Source organism: Acomys minous, assembly GCF_964271855.1.
Source record: "Acomys minous genome assembly, chromosome: 2".
Lineage (NCBI taxonomy): Eukaryota > Metazoa > Chordata > Mammalia > Rodentia > Muridae > Acomys > Acomys minous.
Genome location: NC_140484.1, coordinates 137,070,973 through 137,098,365, shown reverse-complemented (window position 1 = coordinate 137,098,365; position 27,393 = coordinate 137,070,973). Strand labels below are relative to the sequence as shown.

General features: G+C 51.8%; 1 protein-coding gene across 2 annotated transcripts in view; it reads left to right on the top strand.

Annotated features, from left to right (window-relative positions):
- Positions 1-2,258: 2,258 nt before the first annotated feature.
- DCHS1 (dachsous cadherin-related 1) overlaps positions 2,259-27,393 on the top strand; it is a 35,489-nt gene continuing 10,354 nt past the window's right edge. Inside the window, exons 1-7 of one of the 2 annotated variants that reach the window (XM_084773627.1) lie at positions 2,259-2,530; positions 16,833-18,727; positions 24,821-25,009; positions 25,105-25,336; positions 25,473-25,709; positions 25,958-26,983; positions 27,190-27,383. In XM_084773627.1, coding sequence (XP_084629753.1) covers positions 16,946-18,727; positions 24,821-25,009; positions 25,105-25,336; positions 25,473-25,709; positions 25,958-26,983; positions 27,190-27,383 — 3,660 coding nt within the window. In that variant the 5' untranslated portion in view covers positions 2,259-2,530; positions 16,833-16,945. Of the gene's footprint in view, positions 2,531-13,829; positions 13,851-16,832; positions 18,728-24,820; positions 25,010-25,104; positions 25,337-25,472; positions 25,710-25,957; positions 26,984-27,189; positions 27,384-27,393 lie in introns of those variants that run through there. The other variant, XM_084773628.1, reaches the window with a different exon arrangement.

The following is a 27,393-nucleotide window of genomic DNA, read 5'->3' as shown; positions in this document are numbered from 1 at the left end:
TAATGACTTCAATATAGGTAACAGATTCCTCCACAGCAGGGACTTCCTCATCATTAGGGGTCACTTTTTTTTTTTTTTTAGTTGCCTTACACATTTCCCCAGAATAGAAGACCTTCTCTTCAATCTAAGTGAAAGGCTTGTGGAAGAACGCAGCAGTTTAAATCCACAAATGATGTGGTCATTAGACACTTTATCCCAAGTTATAAGTCCCATGCGCATCACACTTAGGCAGTTGAGTTTCGGCATGCATCCTACAAGAGCACATTCATAAACTCACTTGACATACTGCATTTTAAAATCATGTTTTAAATGGTTAACTTTTTGTCAAAGTATGGCATTTATGCAGAAAGGGCCAAATTGAAGTGTTGAACTCAATGCATTGTCATAAAGTGAAACTGTCAAGAAACAGAACACTTTGAGCATCCTAGATGCCACTCCCAAGGACGGCATTATGGCTTTTTAAAGCAATCATTAAAAAGTATATTTAGAGTCATCCAACACATGCAGTTGTGAGGTCATACCACCAGGAATAGTTATCATACTGTATTAAATTTCTTTAGCTACCGATTCTGTGACAAATGATCTCTATAAGGATCCAAAGTAGGTTTACTGAGGACATTTCAGGTTGTCAGGCACATTCTTAGTATGAGGCACATAGAGATTTACCTGTATTAAATCATTTAATCCTTACACCCAGTTCATAGATGAGATAACTGAGGCAAAAAGCAGATTAACCAAATCTCCCAAAGGCACACACAGCTTGAAAACGGCAGAGTCTGGACCCAGAGCCAGGCAGTCTGGCTCCAGAGCCCACAAGCTTAGTCACCATACCATACTGCCCTATCCAGTGGTTTGTTGTTCAAAATAAAGTAAATGAGAGCAAACCCTGTAATATGAGAGACTTTGTAAGGACTCAAATATAAGGTTACTCCCTCTTTCCTGACAGATGATTTTGGAAAAAACAAAAAAGCAAAAAAAAAAAAAACCTCACCCTATATTCAAACTTATACGGTATTTGCAGATGACTCCCAAATATTTATGCCCAGCCCAGACCACTCTTCCAAACTGCAGACCTACCTACCCAACATGCACTTCAAAGTCAGCAGCCCTGAATCCCAAGTCATCATCTTTCCAGACCAATCCCTTCCATGAACCCCTCGTGCTCACCACCACCCACCGGGCTGCCCGAGCCTGAAGCACAGATGCCATCCAGGGTCTCTGCCTTCCTCCCACTCCTCCACCATCACGCTGCTCCCTCCTTTTGCCTGAGAGACCCTTTGTCCTCTCTGCTGAGAAGCTCCTGGTTTCTCTGCGCCACTTGTACCTGCCAGTATGCTTTTCTTCCCTCAAGATCGGCACAATCCTAGGGACAGGGCATCAACGCTTCCAGGTTGCTTGTCATCCACTCGACTGACTACACACCGACACCCTTCCTCCAAAATTGGTCCCTAAGACCCTTTCCATTTCCCTACTGGGTTTTTCATTGTACTTTTCGGAGGCGGGGCGGGGAGGGGGGAGATACTATCAGACTACCGCCAGCCCCTAAACTCTATGGTTTAATAACTCCCAATCTCTAAGTTCAAAATTGGGTTGGACGAGGAAATAAAAGAATGAGAAGCCAGGGCTGACAGGGAGAAAGGATAAAAAATCACAGGGTAGTAAGTGAGCAGCAGAAAAGAATGGGGACATTAAGATGGTCGGAAGGGGAGGAAAAAGGACGGGGCGATGAAGGGAAGGGAAAGGTGTGAGGCAAGGGCAGTTATGGACAAAAGAAAGACCCAGGAAAAGGGAGGGGTGGGGAGAAAAGGTGCAGAGAAGACCGACAGACAGAATAAGAGGAAGGTTTTGATGGAGGGAGGCTGGAGACAGAAAGAGCAATGAGCAGAGGGAAGGAGAGAAGCGGCAAAAAAAAGAGGTGTGAAGGGGCGAGACAGGACAGGGCAGTGGGACAGAAGCGAACCATGGCGGAGTAGGGATGGAAGACGCGAAGACCAGTCCAGAATGGAGAAAGGAAAGCAGAGGGGATGAAGGGGACAGGACAGGGCGAAAGGATCTGGTGTTTTAGTGTCGGGGAGAAGGGACGGCGCGGCACTGGGGCGGGATCCGGCGCCCGGGCCTGGGGCCGGGAAGTGGAGGGGCGGAGGCGGGCGGGAGGCTCGGGGACCACGGCAGCGCGGGTGGGGGCGGGGGCGGGGGCTCGGCGGAGGGCGGGGGCTCGGGTTACCGCGCGGAGGGAGGGAGGGAGGGGAGGGGAGGGGGCTCGGGCCGCGGCGGCGCATCTTGCATCCTCCGCGGGGTGGCTGTGCAGGAGGCGGCGCCCCTGCGGCGGGTGGCAGACAGACCGACCGACCGACCGACGGCCGAGCGAGCGCAGACAGACGGCGGCCCGCGCCGAGGGCACTGTGAGCTCGAGCCAACCAAGGCGGACGATGCGCGGCCCCAGGCCCCGCGCGGGCGGGCGCTGCCCCGGGGGCTGACCGCGGCCGGACGACACCCCAGCATCGGGCAAGAGAGACCGCACCACACCAAGGTCAGTGCCCGGCCCGTCCAGCCGCAACCGCGGAGTCGGTCGGCCTCCCGGTCTGCGGCGGCGGCGACGGCAGCGGAGCCGGGGGCTTTGTTCTGAGCTGAGACAATGGGGGAGGGGGGGCCGGGGCCTGCGGGAGAGGGCGAGCGTGAACGTGAGCATGGGGGCAGGGCTGGGGGTCTTTGTGTGCGGGTGTCATCGAGTGGGAGTGTGTGGTGGTGATTGAGTGTGCGGTGGGGTGGGGGAAGGGGCGGGGGTTGGTGGGTTAGGGCAGGGGTGTGTGTGTGTGTGTATGTGTGTGCGCGCGCGCGCGGCGAGTGTGAGTCAGTGAGTGTCCCCGCACGGTTGTGTGTGCATGTGCGTGTCACTTGTAGGGGTTGTGGGTCAGAATGAGCATGTGTCAGGACTAGCAGATGCTTGTGAGGGTGTGTGTTTGTGTGCATTTTACCTGGCTCTGTTGGAGCCATGTGTCAGAATGTAGGGATGGGTGTGTGACAGAGACACCGAGACACAGACAAAGAAACTGAGGGAGCAGAAGTAAAGAGAAGCAGAGGAGGAAGCCGGAGGTGGCAGTGTGTCACCCAAACGAGTGTTCTGAGTGCATCCTGGTACCAGAGTTTGAGAGTTTCTGTCCAGGATGCTTAGATCAAAGTCCTGGTCTGGGGACAGAGAGAGGTCACTACAAGCCTAGGTCCCACGTGGAGGGGGTGGGGAGAAAGAACTCAAAGGCACAATGAATTCAGTGTGCATGGGCTGGGCCCACAGCCACAGGTCATAGGCCAGAAAAATATTGTCGCTTATGTCAACTCTTCAAATACCCACAGGGGACACAATCATAGCCCTACTCAAGCCACAGGGACCCAGTCCCAGGCAACATACGCTCTCAAGAGATACACTCACAGCCACTGGACACTCCTAAGGTGCACTGTCAGAACCAGCTTACACCCACTATAGATGCCTGCCAGGCCGGCATGTACCAGTGGAAGAAGTTCTCAGTACAATGTGCATACAGCGGAAATGTTATAGCCATGATACCTGAACAGTCATTGTCACAGCCAGTTCAAACTCGGGAGGCGTGGTATTGCCAGCACCTCTCAGACCTACGCGCCTCCACTGGGAATACTATCAGGCAGCACATTACCAGGGTTTGTATGTGTTTCCTCAGCCTGCTCAGAAGTCACAGGTGTCTCAGAGACTTGGAACCAATAGAAGGCTGTGTCGTAACGGTCCTTACCACATAGCCTCCTGTACAATTCCTAGAGACAGTCGTGGACCATATATAACCGCACTACAAGGAGAGCTACTCTGGCCACTGCTAAAGAAGCCCTTTAACCTCTAATGCTGCACACTATCACTCTTCATTCCCAGACGTCCAGGGCTTCTGTTCCCTGGACACTGAGGGCTAGACTGTTGTTTCCCTGGCCCTACATGCTACTACAGTTCTAGGTGTTTCCTTAAACGCCAGCCTCACAGTTTTACCAGTTAGCTCCTGGGACCTTCTTTTCGACCAGAACAGCTCCGTCTGAACTGTTTGACCCCAAGGCTGCACACTTGCAGTCCACTCTGCACCTAGCCCCCATCTCTCTACGGCTTTCAGATACCTTTTCTCTCAGTTTACTCTTCAACTCAGTGGCTTGCAACACTCCTAACGCTGGGACCATTTAATACAGTTCCTCATGTTGTGGTGCCCTCCAACCGTAAAATTATTTTTGCTGCTTCTTTGTAACTGTGGTTTTGTTTTGTTTTGTTTTGTTTTTGTTTTGTTTTTTGTTTTTGCTACAGTTATGAATCATGATGTGAATATCTGTGTTTTTCTGTGGTGTTAGGTGACCCCTGTGAAAGGGTCACTTGACCCTAAAAAGGATCACAAGCCACAGATTGAGAACCACTGCTTTAACATGATAATGACCTTTCCCCCTTGACCTCTTGCCCTTGACCTCTTATTTCCTAATCTGCTCCTACTTGGCTTTGTGCTGTCCTTCTAGCTCATTTGCGAAGAGCTAGCCCTCCAAAGGCGCCTTCATATTCTATTCTATTGTCTCTGAAAATTATCAGCCCTATCTAGACAGGTTTTTCCCCAACACAAAGTGGCACATTTAGAAATTCTGGCCTCTGTAAATCCCCATGTAGAAGCTCCTATGAAGAAGTTTCGTTGTTGTTTTGTTTTGTTTTTGGTTGTTGTTGTTGTTGTTGTTGTTTTGAGACAGGGTTTCTCTGTGTAGCCTTGGCTGTCCTGGACGGACTTTGTAGACCAGGCTGGCCTCGAACTCACAACCGATTAGCCTGCCTCTGCCTCCCCGCAGTGCTGGGATTACTGGTGTGTGCCACCACACTCTGCTCCAAGTATGTTTCTTTTTCACACACCCACATCACTCACCCCCTTGTTTTCAATAGAGTAATTAACCCACTGGTACATCAACAAGCACAGACAAAATGTCTACTCTGCCACGCATTATAGTAGAGTGGGCTTTTTCAAGAGTAAACAAAACAGGCATGTCCCTTACCCTCAGGGAGCTTACACACTGGCGGGGTTTGGGGTGAGTGTCATAACAGAGCAGCGCTCATCAATAAAGCATAAGCCAGGGTACAATGTCCAGAAGAGCTTTCTGGAAGAAGCGGCATTTAAATGTAAAAAAAAAAAAAAAAAAAAACGGTGACTTAGTCAGGAGTCAACCAGGGAAAGGAGAAGTGGAAATGAGGCAGAATGGGTGGAGAATATTCCAAGCCAAGAAAACGACATTTAAAGGTCCATGTATCTTGTGTCTGAGGGACAGAGCAAAGCCAGTGAATGTGACACGGCAAGTGCGGAGAGGTGGGAGTGTCGGGGAGGAAGCTGAGATCATCCAGGGTCTCCATGGCCACAGGAAGCTCGTTTGACCCCAGAATAATGGAAAGCCATCAAATCCCTGGAAGCTGTGCAGTGATATAGCCAGCTTTGTTTTAGAAACAGCACTGCAGCAGCTCTGTGGTGACTGGGGGAGGCGCCTGAGGAGGATTGCAGAGACCCAGGAAGGGAGTCATGCTGCCCCCCCCAACCCCCCCCTACCCCCCCCCCCCCCGCACTGGAAGAGTGGCAGGAGACCGGAGACTCTTTAAACAGTGGGGTCAGCAAGCTGACAAAATGGATGTGGGTGCTGGAAAAGAAGGGGGGCACAGGAGAGTAGAAATCATGGGTTGATCACTCACTAGAGAAACCGAAGGCGCCAGGTTTGAGTCCCCTCGCCTTTCTACCTCCTCACAGCCCTTGAATCCTTTATGCTTTCCTCCCCTACTAATGACTAGGTGTCTCCTCTACTTAAGACCACGCCCCCCCCCCCCCAGCTGCATTTAGGAGACCGGTCCCTCACTCCTCCATCCCTCACTAACTTGACTGATTTTTTTTTTGTCTTCCTCATGTCTCTAATTTCATCCTTGCTCCCAGTTCTCCTGTGGGACACATCAGGATGCTCCGTGGTCCTTCTTTAGCCCTGTGATGCCCCTGCAGCTGGGAGGCATCCTCTGTTCACTCCACTAATCCCATGTTGTGAGAGACCCTTTGGCACCTAAGCTGTGCTCACTTCATTTGCTCCCACTCCCCTAGTGTTACTCTTCTCCCCAAGAGAAAGTGACCTCTCTCCTGCCAAATCAAGGGGATTCCCGCACCACCTCCCCCCCCTGCCCCCCCCCCGCCCGCCCCAAGTCTTCAGCCGCTTGACCTCTTGGCAGGACCTGACATAGCTGAGCTTTCTTTCCTCTCTGAGCTGTTTTTGATTTTTGGCTTCTGAGTAACTGCTTTATTCTCTTAACTTGAAAGGAGAACCGATGTGCTAGCCAGGCTGCTACATGGTAACATGCTAGCATCACCGTCTCTACCCTCAGTGGGGTGGGTGACAGGTTAGTGTAATGAGACAGTCAAAAACCAACGATGGCAGTGTGGTGGGATCTGCACATCTCTCACAGAGCTCCTCTTGGCTGTCCTGGGTCACCTTGGAGGTCCTTCGTGTGGCCCCTAAATCCTGCTCTTCTGGCTTGGGTCTGATTATCTCAATGGTATGAGTCTCTCACGATCCATCTGGTTCATTTGCTTGGTTTTAGCTGTCTGATGTAGACTAACTTCCCTCCTGAGCTGTGACCTCGAAGTCCCTGAGACGTAGCTGTTCATAATGCATGGCTCACAGGCCCCTTCCCTCACATCAACTTGAGCTCATCGTTCCTTTCCAAAATCACTGTCTTTGCCTTGTTCAAACTAGACACCCAGACCACTCCTGTCTCTGTGGACTGCGAGACCAGGAGCTGTTGACTCTGCCTCCTGTCCAGCGGTGTCTGCCGGCTCAGACCATTCACTCCACCACCTCTGCTTGCCCTAACCGCGGAGCCTTTGGTCTGAACTTTTGGTAGGCACGTCTTAATGGGTCTACATTTCCCTTCTCTCTTCTCATCCGGGCCTCTCCTTGCAGCAAGAAAGACTTGAATAAAAATGCAAATCCAGCCATTTTGCTGTGTTTTAGTGGTTCTGTTTCCTTTGCAGGAAATCCCAACTTTTAAATAAGGTTTATGAATCATGATCGGCTCTCCCCACAACCCCCCTCGTTCATTGCCTGCCCCCATTTCTCTAGCGCTTTCACATTTTGAGCTCAAGCTCTGCTGGGTTTCTTGTCGTTCCTGGCAGACAGTGCATCCTTCCGTGCCTTTGGTCCTTAGCACACCCTGCCCTGTGACCTCAATGGCCCTTCATTCCCGCCTCCTGGTTGATCCCTTCTCACTCTCAGGTGTGACCCAAATACAGCTGCCCCCTGCCCCCTACTCTTCCGGGAGCTCCTCTGATTTCTTCTTTTTTTCACTGTTTCTCCAACAAAGCTGGGACGACTCCTTGCTGTCAAGGTTGCATGTTAAGCATCTTTGTGAACTGTGGCTCCCTACACAGGCTTGACAATGAACAAACTAACGAGTGCACAAGCGTGTCCCTCACTCTCTCGCTGTGGAGAAGGCACCTCTTCTCAACTTCCCACACCCCTCACTCTGTAGACTGTGAGACTAGGAACCTGTGGATTCGGCCTCCTCTCCAGCCGCCCCCTTACCTTGCTGGAGACCCTTCCCCTATACCTCCCCACAGCTATCCCTACCCTAGGCTCCCCCCCCCTGCTTCCCCCCTCGATTTTCTTTTCCTGGACCCTCTTCCTCTACTTTTCTTCTTTCATGCACACAGCAGATATCTAAGAAGCCCTGGGAGTTAGCAGACCCCAGTCCACAGAGACCCTTGCCTGGATTGTATGACCTGCGAGTTGATTTTCTTCTCATCGTTGGGACAGGATAAGATGACGACGGCAACTTTTGTGAAAGCCGGGGCTTATTTTGGCTTACAGTGTTGAGGCATGGTCCCTCATGGTGGGAAAAGGCATGGCAGCAGGAACATGCGGTGGCTGCTCACACTGCACCCGCCATCGGGAAGGAGAGGAGAAGCGAAGGGGAGGGGAAAGAGGGAGGTGGGGGAGGCAGGGGACGGTCTTCTCTCACGTTCTTCTTTTTATTCAGTCTGGTACTCAAACCTATGGAATAATGACACCCACCTCAGTTACACCTCTTCAAGGTCACCTTTGAATATAGACCCAGAGGTTTGCTTCCTAAGGGATTCCAAACCCCGTCAGGTTGACGATGAAGATTGACCCCCCACACCTGTCCTCAGACCACAAGGCACTGCAGCCTTCCTCATCTCCTTCTCCTTCCCCAGGATGCCTCAGGCTGTTCCCTCCTCCGGCACCCACCCGGCCCCTGCTCCTTTCTGTGCTAGCTTCCCCAGTCCCTATACTCTTCCTTGCCTGTCACTGGCAAACAGGAAACCAGCCTGGGCTCTCTCCTCTCTGATGCTGGTACCAGTTAACAAAAGCCTCTCCTGGAAGTTCTGGGTGTTAGCATCCAGCTTCTCACCAGTGCTCTGTTGCCTGCCCCTCCCTGTAGAACTCTCGGAGACCAGAACATTTCCAGCTACTGCCACCTGGGAGGAGCTTCCAGTTCCCTGTGTGTCCCTTGGTGAAAGGCTTTTCTCGAGGACTTGGCGCTTTCTGCTCACTTAGCACACTGCACATGCTTGCTGCTTGTTTATGTTTCTCTCTGTCCCTCCCTTCTTCCCTCCCTTCCTCCCTCCCCCTCTCTATGTCTCTGTCTGTGTCTCTCTCTGCTCAGTAAAACGGGCTTGTTATCTCTCAGAACCTAGAACCAGGTTTCCATGTTACTGGTCAGAAAGGAAGAAGAGGAGGAACATAGCGTACCTCTGGCCTTCTAATGGGTAATTAAGCTTTCTGGAGCTTCATTTCTTTTCTTTTCTTTTTTTTTTCTTTTTTCTTTTTGGTTTTTCAAGACATGGTTTCTCTGTGTAGCCTTGGCTGTCCTGGGCTCGCATTGTAGACCAGGCTGGCCTTGAACTCACAGGGATCCGCCTGCCTCTGCCTCCCAAGTGCTGGGGTTAAAGGCGTGCGCCACCACCGTCCGGTTGGAGCTTCATTTCCTTGGTTGAAAATAAGAATAATAGCATCCACTTAAAGTTGTTTGGAAGATTCAGAAAGAAAATTGCCAAGTCTTCAACTACTAACTTAGTTGATTGAATCTCACCTTTTCCATACATGGTCTTATAAGTTAATTTTGCATCTAACATCTGAGTTCTCGTCCTGAGTTTCCTCGCCTTTAACCTATCTGCCAAGTTTCTCTCTCTCCCTTTTCTACCATCTCCAACTTCATTCGTCTCCTCTACAGCCTGGACTGCAATTGTCAGAGTCCGGCTTTGGAGAGGTGGGGGGGCAGGGGGGGCAGTTCACAGGTCTTCCTACCTGAAAGCACCAGGGACACAGCAACTTGCTCTGTCTGAGCCACTGCTCTGAATCTGGGGGCTTAGTGAGTTTGGCACACAGTAAGCCTGAACTATTTGCTGACTGCACCTATTCATGAATCACATCAGATGCATGCCCAGTGTCTTCTTCCTTCCCTGTTTGTTTTGTTCCTAGAGGCCTTCAGGCTGCCAGGTTCCCTCAGCCCTATCGCCTTGTGGTCCCATGCCCACGTGCCTCTGTACCTGAAGTGCCAATCAACTTACTCCTGAGATCTCTTCCTCTCTTGGCCCACTCTGAGCACACTGTCAGACTTAATCTCCTGAACTTTGGCTAGTCTTCCCTGCTCTGGGCCTGGAGCTACACAAACCTTTATCTCGGCTTTCTAAGCTCTCCACCAGGGACGCAACTGGGCTAGCAAAAAGCTCTGGTGTCCATCCAACCTGATTTCTAGATGTCTCTGTGCTCCCGGTCTACCAGCGTCAGCTGCCTCACCTGTGGAGTAACACTTATACCAGAGTGTGCTGTGCGTCTCACAGCAGTATTGGTGAGCAGTGGCTGGGCCTTCGTGCTCAGAGCTTTGCGTTTTCATTTAACTCTCACATCAGCCGATTGAGGAAGGCAGTTCGATACACATAGTACAGGGGAGGGAATGAAGGCTTACAGAGGTTAGCCAGGCAAATGGCTCAAGTTTATCATCTGAGCGCTGAGGAGGCTGTGGGGGATGATCAGGAGTTCAGGGCCAGCCTGGGCCACAGAGGACTCTGTCTGGGGAAAAAAGAAGGATAAGAAAGGTTAAAAAGTAACTTTCTCGTTTGTGTTGCTGGAGTCTGTGCCACTCTCCTGCCCTCCTGTCTCTCTGTCGTAGGGATGCAGTAAGCGTGCATTAATGGGTTAATCCATGCTGAGTCCAATCTGGTTTGTGCCTGCATGTGAGTCGGTGCATTCTCTCTGGTCTCCTGATGCAGGAGCCTTGCTCCACTAACACTCTCCTGACGCGGTTCTTTCCAACAGCATCAGTCACCTCCTTACTGCTGCATCCAGCAGCTACTTCTCAGCCCATCTCTCCTCACTGGAACTCTTGACAGCATCGGGCATGCTAGATCTTCCCCTCCTCTTGAAGTTTCCTCCTTCACGTCTGAGATGTTCCCTCCAGGAAGAAGAGACGTCTCAGCTTCTCTTCCTTCGGGGCCATTTGCGGAGCTTGGGCCTAGATTCTTCTCACTCTCTGCACCCTATGCGATTGGCATCGCCACACCCACAGTCCTCAGTAACTCGGCAGTTTGTCCATATCCATACCTCTCCTGAAGTCCAGGCCTGCAGATCCAATTATGCCTGGGACATCTATCTCCGCATTGGGATCCCAACAAGTACTCCCCAAATGGCTTCTCTTCTTCCGTATCCTAACAGCACTACCTTGATATCTGGGCCAAAGAACGTTGAGCTTCTCCTCCGTTCCTTCCTGCAGATTCCTCAGCCAAGTGCTGGCCACTTCACCACCTACCATCTTCCACGCCTCTGTCCTCTTCTGCACCCCCCACCACTAACGTGACTTCTCCCGACTCCTCACACCTGCTCTCCCTCCTTCTCCAGGCTGGCTGCCTTCACCATCCTGCTAGGGTGCTCCGCTCAGCTTCCCCGCCATTTCTTCCTCTTCTTTTCTCTTCTCTCTTAAGTTGCAGGCACCATGGAATTGTGCGTAGTCCTGTGATCAGATTAGGGGACATTAACTCGGGGAAAATTGTTTCACTCTGAGCCTCCATTTCCTCACTGGAAATTGGAAGCCGGGATTCCTTCCTCGCAGGGTCGTTAGGATGATTAAATGAGATACTGTCTGTGAACCGCCTGGCACGGGGCCCAGCACACAGCGAAAACTCAGAAACAGACCCTTTTCTGCTTTCCTTTTCTTTCCTCAGCCTCTCCCTGGAGTGCCTCCTGAGACCGCATCCTTGGTAGGATAGAGCAGGCCTTGGCAGTGCCCTGGCCACTGCCTGGGGGTGGCGACTGGGGGTTGTCTTGTGGACATCCAGAAAGCTGCTCTCAGCCTCCTCCTCCTCCTCCTCCAACCACCTCTCTCCCCTCCCTTTTCTCCAGCTTTGGTTCCTGTTCCCTCCCCAGCAGCCCCCCCCCCCTCGGTCTGACTGCTCCTCCTCCCAGCCTCTCTTTCCTCGGCTCTAACTTGCTCTCCCTCAGGCTTGCTTCCTCCACCCTTTCTTCCTCCTTTCTTTATGCCTGGGCCTGGATCCACATCTCCCTTTGCTTTGCTGAGGCTTCTCTCTTCTTCTCCCACTTCTAGCTCAACTGCTGGTTTTATAGCCCTCCCCCCCCACCCCCCACCACCACTGTTGTCTTTCTAGCCCTGCCCCTCGCTGGCCCTGGGACAGGAAGTTGAGGGAGGAGGCCTAGGCGGTGCCAGCTCCCCTAGCATGCTTCCCCTTCTGTACCTCTGGGCCACTCCTATACTTCCTCCTGGAGAGATTCTTCCTTTCCTTGTGCTCCCTCCGGTCCTCCCCACAGCCCACTTTTCTTTCCTCTCTCTCGTGTTCCTAGTTGCTCCCAGGCCCCAGTAGACACACAAGCTGGGGACAGGAGGGAGGGGGGGGGTGGCGCTCTGTTAGCTAAGGGGGAATTGACATCACGTTTCAGGCCCCAATGAACAATCTTGCCCCTCCCCCTCTTAATGAGAACCAGCTGTGGTTCCAGAGGCCCAGATGTGGGGCTAGAGGGGGGAGAGCGAGATGGAGTCAGAACCAAGTAACAGGACTGAGGACAAAGTGAGGGCATGTGGTAAGGCAGCACTGGATGGAGGAAGAGATGTGACAGAGGCGGACAGGGGGCAGGACGGATTGGCGGAAGAGGCGAGATGGACAGGACAGAACTGGAAAGGCAGACAGGGAGAATTTGGAGGAGAAACACGTGTTAGGGAAGAGGCAGTGAGCAACACTGGTCAGATGGGAGGCATGGCGCTGGGAAGAAGCTGGAGAGAGGATGAGACGGTCTCGGGAGAGAGTCTGGAGTTCGAGTTTGGAACTGGAAGCCGTGGAGCAGGAAGTGATGAGGCATAGTCCAGACAGAGGCCCCAGGGACCTGGAGGTCACAGCTGCAGCCGCAGAGCTGACCACGAGTGCCCCGGCAGCGTGTGTGAAAGCATGCCTGCGTGTGGGTGGGTCTGGAAGTGTGTGCGCGCGTGCCTGCCTTGTCAGTCTGTGTGAAGCAGACAGTGGGCTTGCCGGGGCGGGGAAGGATTTGTGTGTGAGTATGCCTGTGTGTGTATTGAGGATGTGTATATGTCTGTCTGTGTGAAATCCATGGAAAAGTAGCTTTCTCTGTGTATGTGGGTTATATTTTTCTGAATTAATACACCAATACTTGTGAAGATGGGTTCCTGAATACATGTAATGAGGGTTGTCTGTATGGAACTTGGTTAAAAGTAAGTCTTTGTGGACATGTGTGTTCTGAGTGTGCCTATCTACATGTGAGCAGCCTGGCTCTGAGAAGCTCTGTGTGAGCTTGGCTATCAGTGTTCCAAGTGTGCTGGGGTGTGTGGAGGCCTGTCCTCTGTGTGCGAGTGCCCAGGGGGAGTTTGCAGTGGCCAGAAGTCTATGCTAGGTTAAGAAGAGCTTATAGAAGTCTGTTGGAAAAACGGGGCAGCTTGTGCACAGGGGACCCATCCACCTGGGCCTGGAACCTTCCCCTGCGAGGCTGTTATGGAATCATCCTCTCATTCAGAAAGTCTGTTGATCATGTACTATGGCCATATTCCGCATAAATGTGAGCAAGAAAATCTCCAGCCTCTCGTACAAATTGGGTAAAAGACAGATAATGACAGTGCAAAGTGTGATAAGAAGATGGAGCTCACCGCGCGTGACCTTCTCTCGCCAACATCTGCTTACTGCTTCCTCACCGGCGACGGACGAAGTGTACAGGGCCAGCCCTTAGCCCTTCACCAGCCTCTGCGCTTAGATCAGGCAGTCCACAGAGTGGGCAAATGAACAGTTAGACTGGATTCAAGGTCTTGCTCTTAAAAAAAAGAAAGAAAGAAAGAAAGTCTGTGTGTAGGGGGTATATGTACACATGTGTGTACAGGCACATGTGCCTTGGTGTTCTCTGTCACTCTTCCTCTTGTTCTTTTGAGACAGGGTCTCTCACTGGACCTGGAGGTAGGTCGGTGGCCAGCGGGCCTCACTGATCCCCCTTGTCTCTCCCCCCCATGGTGCAGGACTTACAGGCACAAGTGTAGAGTCTCAAACTTTTCATGTGGGTTCTGAAACCTGAACTCAGTTTCTCGCGCTTGTGTAACGCTTGTACCACAAGTACTTTTACACATTGAGCCATCTCTCCAGCCCACGCTTGCTTTTTATTGCCTTGTGAAGATGGGAGAGATGGGACTAGCAAGCGTAAGATAAGATCGCAAGACACGCCTACCTTCAGGGTTATGAAGGCCTAGAGAAGAGCAAGTCCACAAAGGCCAGAGAACACACTTCTTCAGCAGCCACAGGACTGACCATGGGACCCCAGGGTCACGGGTTCGTGTGCTCGTGCCTGCCATCTGAGCCCACACACCTGTAGGCGTGTCTCTGGGTGTGTGTGTGACCATGGCAAAATATAAGCATGACTCTGACCACTCCTTCAGCACCGATATGCTCCTGTAATACCTCGACCATATTCCTGAAAAACCGGAGCCAAGACCTGTCCCATCCTGCAGGAGCCTCCTGTCGGTGTAGGAGCAGGCACAGGAACACAATCAGGACTGTTGAGCAATTTGTTGTCTGTGGTAGACTCCCCGGTAGAGTCCACATTCCGTGGAGGCAGGGGTGGGTACGTCAGAGGAGAATCCCCAGAGGATAAGACCTTTAAACTGGATCTTGAAATTGTAATAAGGGATGGCGCCATGGACAAGATTTTTAGAAGGGTGTCTTAAGAAGAGAGAATGCCACTTACAAAGCAAGAAAGAACTGAGGAGCGTAACATGACATAAATAAAGTTTGGGAGTGCAAACTGCAGTGGGAGAAACTACAGGTAGGGAACGTGAGAGGGATTGGCAGAGCTCAGGCTGCGAAGACACCAATGAGAAGTGCCCTTCATGAGGAGGATCAGAAAGTCGCAACAGCCCTTTGAAACTTCAGCCACTAGCCTGTGCATGCGTGTGTGTCTGAATCTCTTTTGAGGTAGAGGGACAGAAGTTTTCCACTGTCAGGAATGTCAGAACCTTCTACGGACATGGTTAGGTTAAGTGTGTGGATCTCTCGGGTGAGGTGAAGACACATCAGAAGAGAGAGAAACGGGGACAGCCGGAAGGAGCTGTTGCAAACGTGGAAAGGAGAGGTGACGGTGAGCTTCATATAGCAACAGTGTAGAAAGGCTGGAACCGAGATAGCCTGGGTGAAGTGGCCAGGTTAACAAAGTAGCTGTTAAGACTGAAGAAAAGATGGCCGGGGCATCACTCAAAAGGGAGGCAGAGGCAGGTGGATCTCTGTGAGTTTGAGGCCAGCTACACAGAGAAACCCGTCCTCCCCCCCCCCAAAAAAAAACCCAAACAAAAACAAACAAACAAAAAAGAAGAAGAAGAAAAGCAAAAATAAAAATAAAAACAACTCAAAGAGAGCATCTAGATCTCTGCTTTGAGGCGTGGATGGATGGTGGTGCTGTTCATGGGAAAGAAAATAGAGGTGAAAGATCAGATTGAGGTGATGGCTAGGGATATGGCAAGTTCAGTATCCCCAGACCCTGGGATGGAGCAATCACTGACAAATAGATTAGACATAAAAAATGATTGATAGAGTTGACTCAAAAGCACAGGAGTGGGAAAGCTGCCAGTCAGACTGTGAAGGTAGCAAAAGATGGCCCAGGACAGCGTTCCTGGAAGGCTGGACAGAGAGAAGAGCTCGTGAGGGAGCCTGAGGAGTGGACAGAGAAAAGTATGGACAGTAACTGTGGTAAAGCCCAGAGGAGTGGGCGTCAGGGAGTTAGTGGTCAGTGGTACAGAGTGATCCAGTGAGAGGAAAGCTGTGACCGGCTCAGTGGAAGAGATGTCACAGAGAGGGAAACCTCTACAGGGAGGAAGGGAGGTGGGAAGTGACACAGAGGGAGAATGGAACAGCTTTACAGGGATGGGGAACAGTGACTGTCCCCCTTCCCCACTGCAGCTGCCTCCCATCAACCACCGATTGGACTCTTGCCAGTCACCAAAGGGCTTGAACTTTGACCGTGTTTGAAACCCTCATTTTCAGAGGCATCTCCCCTGCCTGGTTTTACTTCTTAGTGTCCGGACACCTAAGGACAATTTGTCCAGCTGGTCATTTGTGCCAGAATTTGCCCGCCATCCTTACAACCCCCATCCCCTCATCCCCTGCCTTCTGGGAGTCATCACGCCCTGCTCGTTGTACCCTGGTACCCTGCCACACACTCACCCATCGCCGCCCATTTTTTATTGCAGACTCTCAGACAAATCGTGTGGAAACAGTGCCGCGCCAAACCCCTCCTCTGTCCTATCGGCTGTGCGCGTTCTGTCTCTAAGTCATGTTGTGGCGGTTGTTGAAATGTGTCAGTGTTCCTTTTGCACTTGGGATAACGTCAGAAGCTTCGCTGTGCTCTGAGTTCCTGCCCTTTATATATATATATACTCTCTGCAGGAACATTACATCTTACAGGCGGTGCTTCCCAACTATGCCCCACCCCCTGGCCACCCACCCACCCACCCCTACCCAGGGACGTTTTCAGATCTTCTTCTCGTATGGACTCTAAGCCCTTCCAAATTCTGCTCACTTTTCCAGAATTTTTCTTCCCCGTATCCCTAATCCCTGGCCACCATTGTGTCGATAAACACCTAACTGTTTGACTCTTGGACATGAATGTTACTTCCTCAGAACAGCTGCCGGTGACTATGCTAAGCCCCTTACATCCTCTCCTGCTTCCAAGACTTCCTCATAACCCTGTCGTGTTTGTAACTAACTGTTCAGCTTTCAGTTAAGCTCCATGAAACCAGGAGCCATTTCCTTTATTCACTGTTTGCAGTTGGCTCTCCTCTCCTGTAGATTAGAGAGTGCAGTAGGGCTGCAGAACACTGGGTGTTTAAACACTAGTAGGAGCCCTAGCAGAGAGGATAGGATTGGCAAAGTTGGGCAGAGTTACCACACACATGGTTATTGAGGCTAGAAAAGGGGTGTTTGTCTTGGGCTCAAAATTTAAAAAGGGGGTAGAAAAAGTCAGTCGTTTTAAGTTTAGAAATAGAAAAAAGAAAGTTTGTTAGGCATCCAATCCTGAAACACAGGAGCTGGAATAATCTGCTTAGAGATGGAGTTTGGGGTTTGCCAGGGCATAGACCGGAGGAGACTCTGGGAAGTCCCAAAGCACAGATTCCCAGGGAGGTACAGAAATGGCCGAGCTGCTGCGGCTCGAGCCCCTGCTGTTCTGGAGCATGTCTGGGATTTGGTGTGGTCTGGTTCCTAGTCTCTCTGGCCTCTTAATCCTTCCCCTATAATGACCCTTTCCCTCTGCTTTTCTCTTAGGTCAGGGAGCCTGAACTGCAGCTAGAGCCCAAGTTGGATCTGATCCAAAGCCTGAAATCAAGCTGGGCTGGCAGCCTGGTCTGGAGCTGGGGCTTCAGCTGGACTGCCCTGCCATGCAGAAGGGGCTGGGTGTTGCACTCTCCTGCCCGGCCATGAAGAGCCTCAGGACTCTCCTGCTGCCACTGCTGGTACTGTTGGGGACTAGAGTGCCAGGAACCTGGGGTCAGGCTGGGAGCCTGGACCTACAGATAGATGAGGAACAACCAGCCGGCACACTGATTGGAGACATCAGTGCAGGGCTTCCGCCAGGCACTGCACCTCCTCCCATGTACTTTATCTCTGCCCAGGAAGGCAGCGGTGTAGGCACAGACCTCGCCATCGATGAGCACAGCGGGGTGGTCCGTACAGCTCGTGTCCTGGACCGTGAGCGGAGAGACCGTTACCGATTCACTGCGGTCACTCCGGATGGTGCCACCGTGGAAGTTACAGTGAGAGTGGCTGATATCAACGACCATGCGCCGGCTTTCCCTCAGGCTCGGGCTACCCTGCAGATACCTGAACATACAGCTCGCGGTACACACTACCCACTGGAGCCCGCTCGTGATGCAGATGCTGGTCGCCTAGGAACCCAAGGCTACGCACTATCTGGTGACGGGGCTGGAGAGACCTTCCACCTGGAGATGCGTCCTGGTCCTGATGGAGCTCCGGTGCCTGAGCTGGTAGTTGCTGGGGAGCTGGACCGAGAGAACCGCTCACACTACATGTTGCAGGTGGAGGCCTACGATGGTGGCTCACCCCCACGGAGAGCCCAGGCCCTGCTGGATGTGACGCTGCTGGATATCAATGACCACGCCCCGGCTTTCAATCAGAGCCGATACCACGCTGTGGTATCTGAGAGTCTGGCCCCTGGCAGTCCTGTCTTGCAAGTGTTTGCATCTGATGCCGATGCTGGTGCCAACGGGGCTGTGACTTACGAGATCAACAGGAGACAGAGCGAAGGCGATGGGCCCTTCTCCATTGATGCACAGACGGGGCTTCTGAGGCTGGAGCGCCCGCTGGACTTCGAACAAAGGCGAGTTCATGAGCTGGTGGTGCAGGCACGGGATGGTGGGGCTCACCCAGAGCTGGGTTCGGCTTTTGTGACAGTGCATGTGCGGGATGCCAATGACAATCAGCCCTCCATGACTGTCATCTTCCTGAGTGCTGATGGCTCCCCACGAGTGTCTGAGGCCGCCCCACCTGGACAGCTTGTTGCTCGGATTTCTGTGTCGGATCCGGATGATGGTGACTTCGCCCACGTCAATGTGTCCCTGGAGGGGGGAGAGGGCCACTTTGCCCTGAGCACCCAGGACAGTGTCATCTATCTGGTGTGTGTGGCTCGGAGGCTGGATCGGGAGGAGAGGGACGTTTATAACTTGCGGGTCACAGCCACGGACTCAGGCTCGCCCCCACTTCGGGCCGAAGCTGCCTTTGTGTTGCATGTCACTGACGTCAATGACAACGCGCCTGTTTTCGACCGCCAGCTCTACCGGCCCGAGCCTCTGCCTGAAGTCGCGTTGCCTGGCAGCTTCGTGGTACGGGTGACTGCCCGGGATCCAGACCAAGGCACCAATGGTCAGGTCACCTACAGTCTGGCTCCTGGCACTCACGCTCACTGGTTCTCCATTGATTCCACCTCAGGCATCATCACCACGGCTGCCACGCTGGACTATGAGCTAGAACCTCAGCCACAGCTGATTGTGGTGGCCACGGATGGCGGCTTGCCTCCTTTAGTGTCCTCTGCCACCGTGAGTGTGGCCTTACAGGACGTGAATGACAACGAGCCCCAGTTCCAGAGGACTTTCTACAACGCTTCACTGCCTGAAGGTACCCAGCCCGGAACCTGTTTCCTGCAGGTGGGTAGGCCCTGCGCACAGCATTGTGGGCAAAAGTAGGTCCGAGGGCCACAAAGGACACCAGAGCAGGAGCCTATCTTTGCGGGCGTTGATGGGGACTTAAGCCAGAGGGTTTGGTCCTGTTCCACGAGCTCCAGCGTCTGTGCAGACGTGGAGTGAGAAGAGGGCGGTAGGGTGCGAGAGCTCAGACCGGTAATCTTGGCAGTTGAGGAAACTGAGATGGGACATGGACGAGAAGTGTCATGAAGTGTCAGGGAACAAAAGAAACGCTCTTCAACGTCTCTAAGCTGCAGAGATGGAGTTTCTGTACACCCACATGGCTTCTGTTTCACAAGGGACAGGCTGGCATTCATGGAGGCAGCCTTCAATGCTTAGTCCAGTGTTAGCCTCTGCTGCAGGAAACCTCCATCCATTCACTTGGCCTTGATGGGACACATGGATTCGAGGACAAGGATGAGAGATAATAAGAACAATCTAGTAAGATCCTAGGACGCAGAGGACCTCTCAGGGGAAGAAGAAGAAAGAGATGGGGGAACGCGAACCTAAGTCTGAGGCCATATTGCAGGAATCTTTGCCCACCATGTGTTAGGACTTTACTTGGAAAACAAAGGAGGTCACTGACCTTTGAGCCAGGAAGAGCATGATCAGATGATTTGTTTGCTTTTTGTTTTAAAGTAGCTAAGTGGCTGTAAGAGTGAGGGATAGGTGGATCAGTGTGTAAGGGGTAGATGGATCAGTGTGTAAGAGATAGGTGGATCAGTGTGTGAGGGATAGATGATCAGTGTGTGAGGGATAGATGATCAGTGTGTAAGGGGTAGATGGATCAGTGTGTAAGGGATAGGTGGATCAGTGTGTAAGGGAGGGATAGATGGATCAGTGTGTGAGGGATAGGTGGATCAGTGTGTAAGGGGTAGATGGATCAGTGTGTGAGGGATAGGTGGATCAGTGTGTAAGGGGTAGATGATCAGTGTGTGAGGGATAGGTGGATCAGTGTGTAAGGGGTAGATGGATCAGTGTGTGAGGGATAGGTGGATCAGTGTGTAAGGGGTAGATGATCAGTGTGTGAGGGATAGGTGGATCAGTGTGTAAGGGGTAGATGGATCAGTGTGTGAGGGATAGGTGGATCAGTGTGTAAGGGAGGGATAGATGGATCAGTGTGTGAGGGATAGGTGGATCAGTGTGTAAGGGGTAGATGATCAGTGTGTGAGGGATAGGTGGATCAGTGTGTAAGGGGTAGATGGATCAGTGTGTAAGGGATAGGTGGATCAGTGTGTAAGGGAGGGATAGATGGATCAGTGTGTGAGGGATAGATGATCAGTGTGTGAGGGATAGATGATCAGTGTGTAAGGGATAGATGATCAGTGTGTAAGGGATAGATGGATCAGTGTGTGAGGGATAGATGATCAGTGTGTGAGGGAGGAATAGATGATCAGTGTGTGAGGGATAGAGGATCAGTGTGTGAGGGATAGGTGGATCAGTGTGTGAGGGATAGATGATCAGTGTGTAAGGGATAGATGATCAGTGTGTAAGGGATAAACCATTTCTGGCCTCTGTACGCCCAGCAATGTGCTCAGAAGAGAGAACAGGAAAAAGAGATATTCCCGGTCTCAGGCAGGACCCAGCCTAGATAGAGACGTCCAGCAATAACTAACGCTATAGAGGGCAGCACACGAAGCGCTTCAGAAGCCCAGAGGAGAGGGGCCCGGGAGAACCAATGACACTTTGCTAAATGAATACTTTATGATATGTGGACAGAGACACTGAGCCTACAAAAAGCTGTTGAACAAACAGCTTTATTAAGCTATGTGAGCTTAATAAATGTTAAGACTACATTGTTCGGGTTGGTCTCAGCTATACAGATGAAAAAGAGTTGCTGGGAGAGAAGACAAAATAGTTAATGGGCTACATCTCAGGCTTAGAAATCAAAGGAAGGCAAACCTTCTTTTGGAAATGTGGCTTTGGCAACACCATGAAGTATAGCTGTGAGAGAAAAGACTGAGGGCAGGGAGGGCTCTTAAGAGACCGGCTTGCTGTATGGCCAACCCCTGAGTATCTTCTCAGAGGCTGCCTGCTGGCCAAGACTTCTAGGCTAGTGCCTGGGTCTGGCTGACGTCTTGCCTTCTGGCCAGATTCTGGATACTTGCCTGCCTGCTGCTGCTGCTGTCTGGCTCCCACCACCCACTCTCACATGTGTGGACTCTCTTGGCCAGGACCAGAGGATTATTGCTTCCAAACTTCTCCTCTCCCCGCTAGTTCCTGAAGCACTAGAGCAGCTCTCCAGGTGGTTTCCTGTCGTTTCTGCTGTTAGAAACAATGAAGGAAAGATAAAAATGACCACGGGGAGTTCATAACTGCTACAAAGTCTTAAACAGTTGATTTATCCAATGTACATTTATTAAACATCCACCGCATATGCCGGTCACCGTACTAGGGATACAGGATGTAGTAATGAATAAACCCAAATCGAATAAACCCTAATTAGCAAAGAAACAGCTTACTGTAATAAGAAAGTTTCCATGATGGGGTAATAAGCAGGGTGAAACTTTTCCCAAACCACAAGGGCTTCTGAGTTGAGACCTAAAGAATAAGAAGGAGTTTCTGGGGTGACCAGACAGGCGAGAGGTCCCAGGCTAAGTGACACAGACAGAGAAGCGAGAGCTTGACTTGTTGAAGGGGCTCCAAGCAGCGCTGCTGGAGCCTGAGATGTGAGATGAGAAGACGCGACTGTGCCCGAGGCCAGCGAATGTGGAGCCCATACCAAGCCAAGGGATTTTCTTCTCCTGTGTAAAACACTGAAGCTTTTTTTACTTGTTTCCTTTTTATTTTGTGTGCATTGGTGTTTTTCCTGCATGTGTGTCTGTGTGAGGGTGTTGGATGCACTGGAACTGGAGTTACAGACAGTTGTGAGCTGCCATGTGGATGCTGGGAATTGAACCTGGGTCCTCCAGAAGAGCAGCCAAGTGCTCTTAACTGCAGAGCTATCACTCCAGCCCTGAAGGTTTTTTTTTTTTTTTTTTTTTTTTTTAGTACAGGAATAAAATGATCAAATATGTCTCCCAACTGGTTGTCAGTATAGGCTAGTGGCTTACAGCTGGGAGCAGTTCTGCCTTCCAGAGGAGACATTCAGCAATAATTAGACATTTGTATTGTTATAAGTGATGAGACGCTCTCAGGATCCAATGGGTAGAGGCCCAGGATGCTATTAACTATGATTTAATCACACACACAGTAGCCTCCAGAGTTCTGTGTGTGTGTGTGTGTGTGTGTGTGTGTGTGTGTGTTTTAAGTAATCCAGCCTAAAATGTCAGAAGTATCAAGGTTGAGAACCCTTAATATAGGCTATGGGTTGGACAAGTCAGACACTTGTGAGAAGAGAATTAGAACGACTGTAATCCCAGCATTCAGGAGGCAGAGGCAGGTGGATCTTCATGAGTTCGAGGCCAGCCTTGTCTACAAAGTGAGTCCAGGATATCCAAGGCTACATAGAGGAAACCCTGTCTCGGAAAAAAACAAAACAAGACAAAAAAAAAAAAAAGTAGTCCAAAGGAAAGCTGGCTCAGATGGAGAGACACACTCACATCAATATAGGGCAATAATGATGGCTTATTGGATCCCTGGCTGATTGATATCCCAGGCAAGGGAAAGGAAAGAACTAACTTCTGGCTTGAGTGAGCAGATGGAAGAATCAGCAAGTTTGAAAGGATCATGGGTTTAGTGTTGGACAGTTTAGATTTAAGGTCACCATGGGACATCCAGGTGGAGATCTTGAACAGACATCTGGATGTACAAGTTTCCAGCCTAGGGGAATGGCCCCCGAAGCTTAAAGCTTATTAGAGATGGTTCCTGGGGCTGGGAAAGTGAAAGAGATCTGTAGAATGAAAAAAAAGAAAAGAAAAGAAAAAAGAAAAAAAAGGCCAAGGAAAGAGTCCAGGGAACAGGGTGAATAAAAGCAGCCAGAGTGCAGTAGTGGAGAAGTGCCTGTGGTGAGGGTGAGCCAGGAGCAAGAGAAGCAGATTATTATAATAGCAAGAAATCAGAACAGGGGTGCACACAGGATGGGAAGATGCAGTATGCTTAGAGTCTGGTAGGGATGTCAGAGTTCTTAGAAAGGGATCTTTCTTTTATCCTTGAAATAGTGCTTCCGATGAGAGTTACAGGTCAAGTGCAGGTAAGAGGAGAAGCAATGAGACTTCTAACAGCAGCAGCACCGAGGCAGCATGGGAGACAGAGCTGAGAACCTGCTGAAAGTAGTCCACATTTGCAAAGAAACCTCTGAGCAGGGGGTCAGGAAATTCACTTCTGCCTTGGTCATTTCCAGTCAATGGGCCCTGTGCCTTTTTTGGGGGGAGGGGGGTCATTTCCTGACAACTTCCCTTGACTGCTGTTTATTGCTTTCTTCCTGCAACAGAGTCAGAGGGCAGAGGTGTCTCACAGCTCCTGAAGGCAGCTGCAACTGTGCCGCTGCCTATGGGGATAGATGCAAGGGGCAAGTCCGTCTCCTGGGATATCCGGGCCCACAGCCACCATTAAGAGCCGGAGTAGGAGCTGTTTCCAGGGTTCAGCCACGGCAGGGTCTTAATGCCTCTCAGGAGGATAAACAATGGCACAGATCATTTCTGACAAGGGCCTGGGTAACAATCAGAAATCCCTGGCCAGCTTTCTTTCTGAGCACATTTTCTGGCTGAGAAGGGGAACTCGGCAGCTTCCTTCTGCAGCGTATCATGACCCTGAGGTCTCTCTACCCACAAAGAGCACTTTGTCACAGCCTGCAGCAGTCAGCCACCCGCTAACCCACTCTGGATAGCCTAGTGTGCACCCAATGTGTAAAACTTAGCGTGAAGGAAAGTTTTGTTGCAAAGCAGGGTGACTGGACGCCTAGTCCCTTGGTGCACAAATACACACAGAGCGTGTACTGTTTACCTGGCCCTGTCCTCGGCTCAAGTGCGTGAGCCGCATTCAGGGATCACAGAGCAGATGCCGTAGTGATCAGATCCAACGGTGTAATGAACACTCTCAGTGAAGATTAGACGTGTAAGCTGGGATGGATTAGTGGCACACTTGTAATCCTAGCACATAGGTGGGTGAGGCAGGAGGATCACGAGTTTAAGGCTAGCCTGGGCTGCGCAGCAAGGGCAGCGAGTCCCATCTCGAAACAAAACTGCGCACGAGATTAGACTTAAAAATATCAATCTTAGTAACTCTTCATCAACGGTTTCTCTGCTTGAGGTGAGTTAAGAGATCTGATGAGACTAGTAGTCTCCAGTGACCCTCTGGAATTAGAGATTGCTGCCCTTGGTGCTCTCCTTTGTACTTAGGCCTGGCTATATGAAGACCCACTGCTCTCTGTGAAATGTGTCTGTAACCCCAGATGCAGGCCGAGATGAGCCGGCTACTACTCAGGCTCCCAGCTTGAGGTTGAGACAGGTGACTTGGCTCTCATCGTGTGATCAAGTGAACCTTCTGAGTTCTGTTTTGGTGACACTTTTTGTTGCATGTTTGCGCTTTTTTTTTTTTTTTTTTTTTTTTAGTGATCTTGTAGTTTAAAACAGTCCCCAAGTAGAACTACCTAGAGCAGTAGAAGGGCGTGACAAGCCTTTTAGAAGAAAATGCACGCATTGGGTAAGCTTTGGTGAGACATGAGTTATGGGTGTCTGAGTCTACCACGGCTGCGCCTTTCCTGGGTCGTGTCTGTGAAGGCACTGTTCGTGAATCAGCCCTCTATATTAACATGCCTCCAGACACACCTCAAACAAGGCTACACACTGATGGCTGCAGCTGTGCTGCTGCCCACAGGGATTCATGCAGAAGAAAAGGCTGTCTCCTGGGATATCTGGGCCCACAGCCACAGCAAAGAGCGGTTTCCAAGGTTCAGCCTTGGCAGGGTCTTAGCTCCCATTGAACAAAAGGACAATTGTAACCAGAACCTCCATAGAACCTAAGCGGTGGGATCTGGCCTGGGGTTAGGCTTTGGTCTGTGTTCTAGTCCTCTGTGTGTCCACCATCCGGGGTCCTTGGGCACCAGGAGTGCTTTATAATCTCCGTTTAGCTATGGACCAGCAAGAGGAGGTATCACTTACCCCAGCCTCTCCCCAGGTAACAGCCACAGACGCTGACAGTGGTCCATTTGGCCTCCTGTCCTATTCCTTGGGTGCTGGCCTTGGAGCTTCTGGGTCTCCCCCATTCCGCATTGATGCCCACAGTGGTGATGTGTGTACCACCCGGACCCTGGACCGTGACCAGGGACCTTCGAGTTTTGACTTCACGGTGACAGCTGTGGATGGGGTAAGTAAACCCCATCCTTGGCCAGGGAGATTGGGGTAGAGTTCTCACCACGGCTAGACAAGGCCCTACTGACTGATGGCTGCATGTCCCACCAGGGAGGCCTCAAGTCCATGGTGTATGTGAAGGTATTTGTGGCCGACGAGAATGACAACCCACCACAGTTTTATCCGCGGGAGTACGCTGCCAGCCTGAGTGCTCAGAGCACACCAGGCACGGCTGTGCTGAGGGTGCATGCCCATGACCCTGACCAGGGACCCCATGGGCGACTCTCCTACCACATCCTGGCTGGCAACAGTCCCCCACTCTTTGCGCTGGATGCACACTCAGGTGAGGATCCTCCCATCACGAGGGCCTGCTCGCAGCCCCTTCTCCCCACCTGCCTAAATGACATATTGCCTCCTCTTTCCGGGGCTTACCCCACTGTTCTTTCCCCCATCTACTTTTCCCTCTCTTCCTTCTCCAGGGCTGTTGACAGTAGCCTGGCCCTTGGCCAGACGGGCTAATTCTGTGGTGCAGCTGGAGATCGGGGCTCAGGATGGAGGTGGCCTGCAAGCAGAACCCACTGCCCGAGTCAACATCAGCATTGTGCCTGGCACCCCCACACCGCCTATATTTGAGCAACTGCAGTATGTTTTTTCAGTGTCAGAGGATGTGGCACCAGGCACCAGTGTGGGCATAGTCCAGGCACACAACCCACCAGGTATCAGATATCCCAGGATAGTCTTCCAGTACCATCCTAGGGTGACCCTAGAGCAGTGCACCACAGGGAACTCTAATACAACAAAACAAAACAAAACAAAACCAGTGTGGCACATCCTAATGCCAACCAATTTCCCTGCCAGCATCTGCCCCTTACTCCGTGAAGCACAAGTGTGGGAACTGCCCTTCTCAGGATTAATAGATGATTCCTACCTCTTTCCTAATTAATGTTACTCTCTTTCTCTCTAGGTCGCTTAGGGCCTGTGACCCTCACCCTGTCAGGTGGGGACCCCCGTGGGCTTTTCTCCTTAGATTCATCCTCAGGGTTATTAAAAACAGCTCGCCCTCTGGACCGGGAGCTTCTGGGACCTGTCTTAGAGCTAGAGGTACGAGCAGGCAGTGGAATCCCCCCAGCTTTTGCGGTGGCTCGGGTCCGGGTGCTGCTGGACGACGTGAATGACAACCCTCCTGCCTTCCCCGCACCTGAAGACACTGTACTGCTGCCGCAAAACACTGCTCCGGGGACACCCATCTATACACTGCGTGCTCTAGACCCTGACTCGGGCGCTAACAGCCGAGTCACCTTTAGTCTACTTGCTGGAGGTGATGGCTCATTCACTGTGGACCCTACTACGGGCCACGTCCGGCTTATGGGACCTCTGGGGCCTCCAGGGGGGCCAGCCCATGAGTTGGAGGTGGAGGCCCGGGATGGAGGCTCCCCGCCACGCACCAGCCGCTTTAGACTTCGTGTGGTGACACAGGACGTGGGAATCCATGGACTGGCCCCACGATTTGACAGCCCAGCCTACCGTGTGGACTTACCCTCGGGCACTACCACTGGAACTCAGATCTTGCAAGTACAGGCCCAGGCACCAGACGGGAGCCCCGTCACCTATCATCTTGCAGCAGATGGAGCCAGTAACCCCTTTGGCTTGGAGCCGCAGAGTGGGTGGCTGTGGGTACGGACAGCACTAGACCGAGAGTCCCAGGAGTTATACACACTGAAGGTGATGGCTGTATCTGGTTCCAAAGCTGAGCTGGGGCAGCAGACAGGCACGGCCACTGTGAGGGTCATCATCCTCAACCAAAATGACCACAGTCCCCGCTTGTCCGAAGAGCCCACCTTCCTGGCTGTAGCGGAGAATCAGCCCCCAGGGACCAGTGTAGGCCGAGTCTTAGCCACCGACAGAGACTCAGGACCTAACGGGCGCCTGACCTACAGCCTTCGACAGCTGTCAGAGGACAGCAAGGCCTTCCGCATCCACCCCCAGACTGGTAAGCACTGAGACCTCACAGCCTCATCTCCAGACTGGCAAATACCCAGACAGGATCCTCAGCCCAGATCTTGGCTATACAGATCCGGGATTTAGCCTGGAGTTTAGCCCTGGTACTTGCCCACACTTCCCAGCCACAGCTTCTCCGTAGTCCCCTGGGCTCTGCATCCGTAAACATCCCAGCACAGTCTCCATCTTCACTTCCAGGAGAAGTGACTACCCTCCAGACCCTAGACCGGGAGCAGCAGAGCAGCTTCCAGCTCCTGGTGCAAGTGCAGGATGCGGGCAGCCCGCCTCGCAGTGCCACGGGCACTGTGCATGTCGCCGTGCTGGACCTCAATGACAACAGTCCCACCTTCCTGCAGGCGTCAGGGGCTGCTGGTGGGGGCCTCCCTATACAGGTATGTGAAG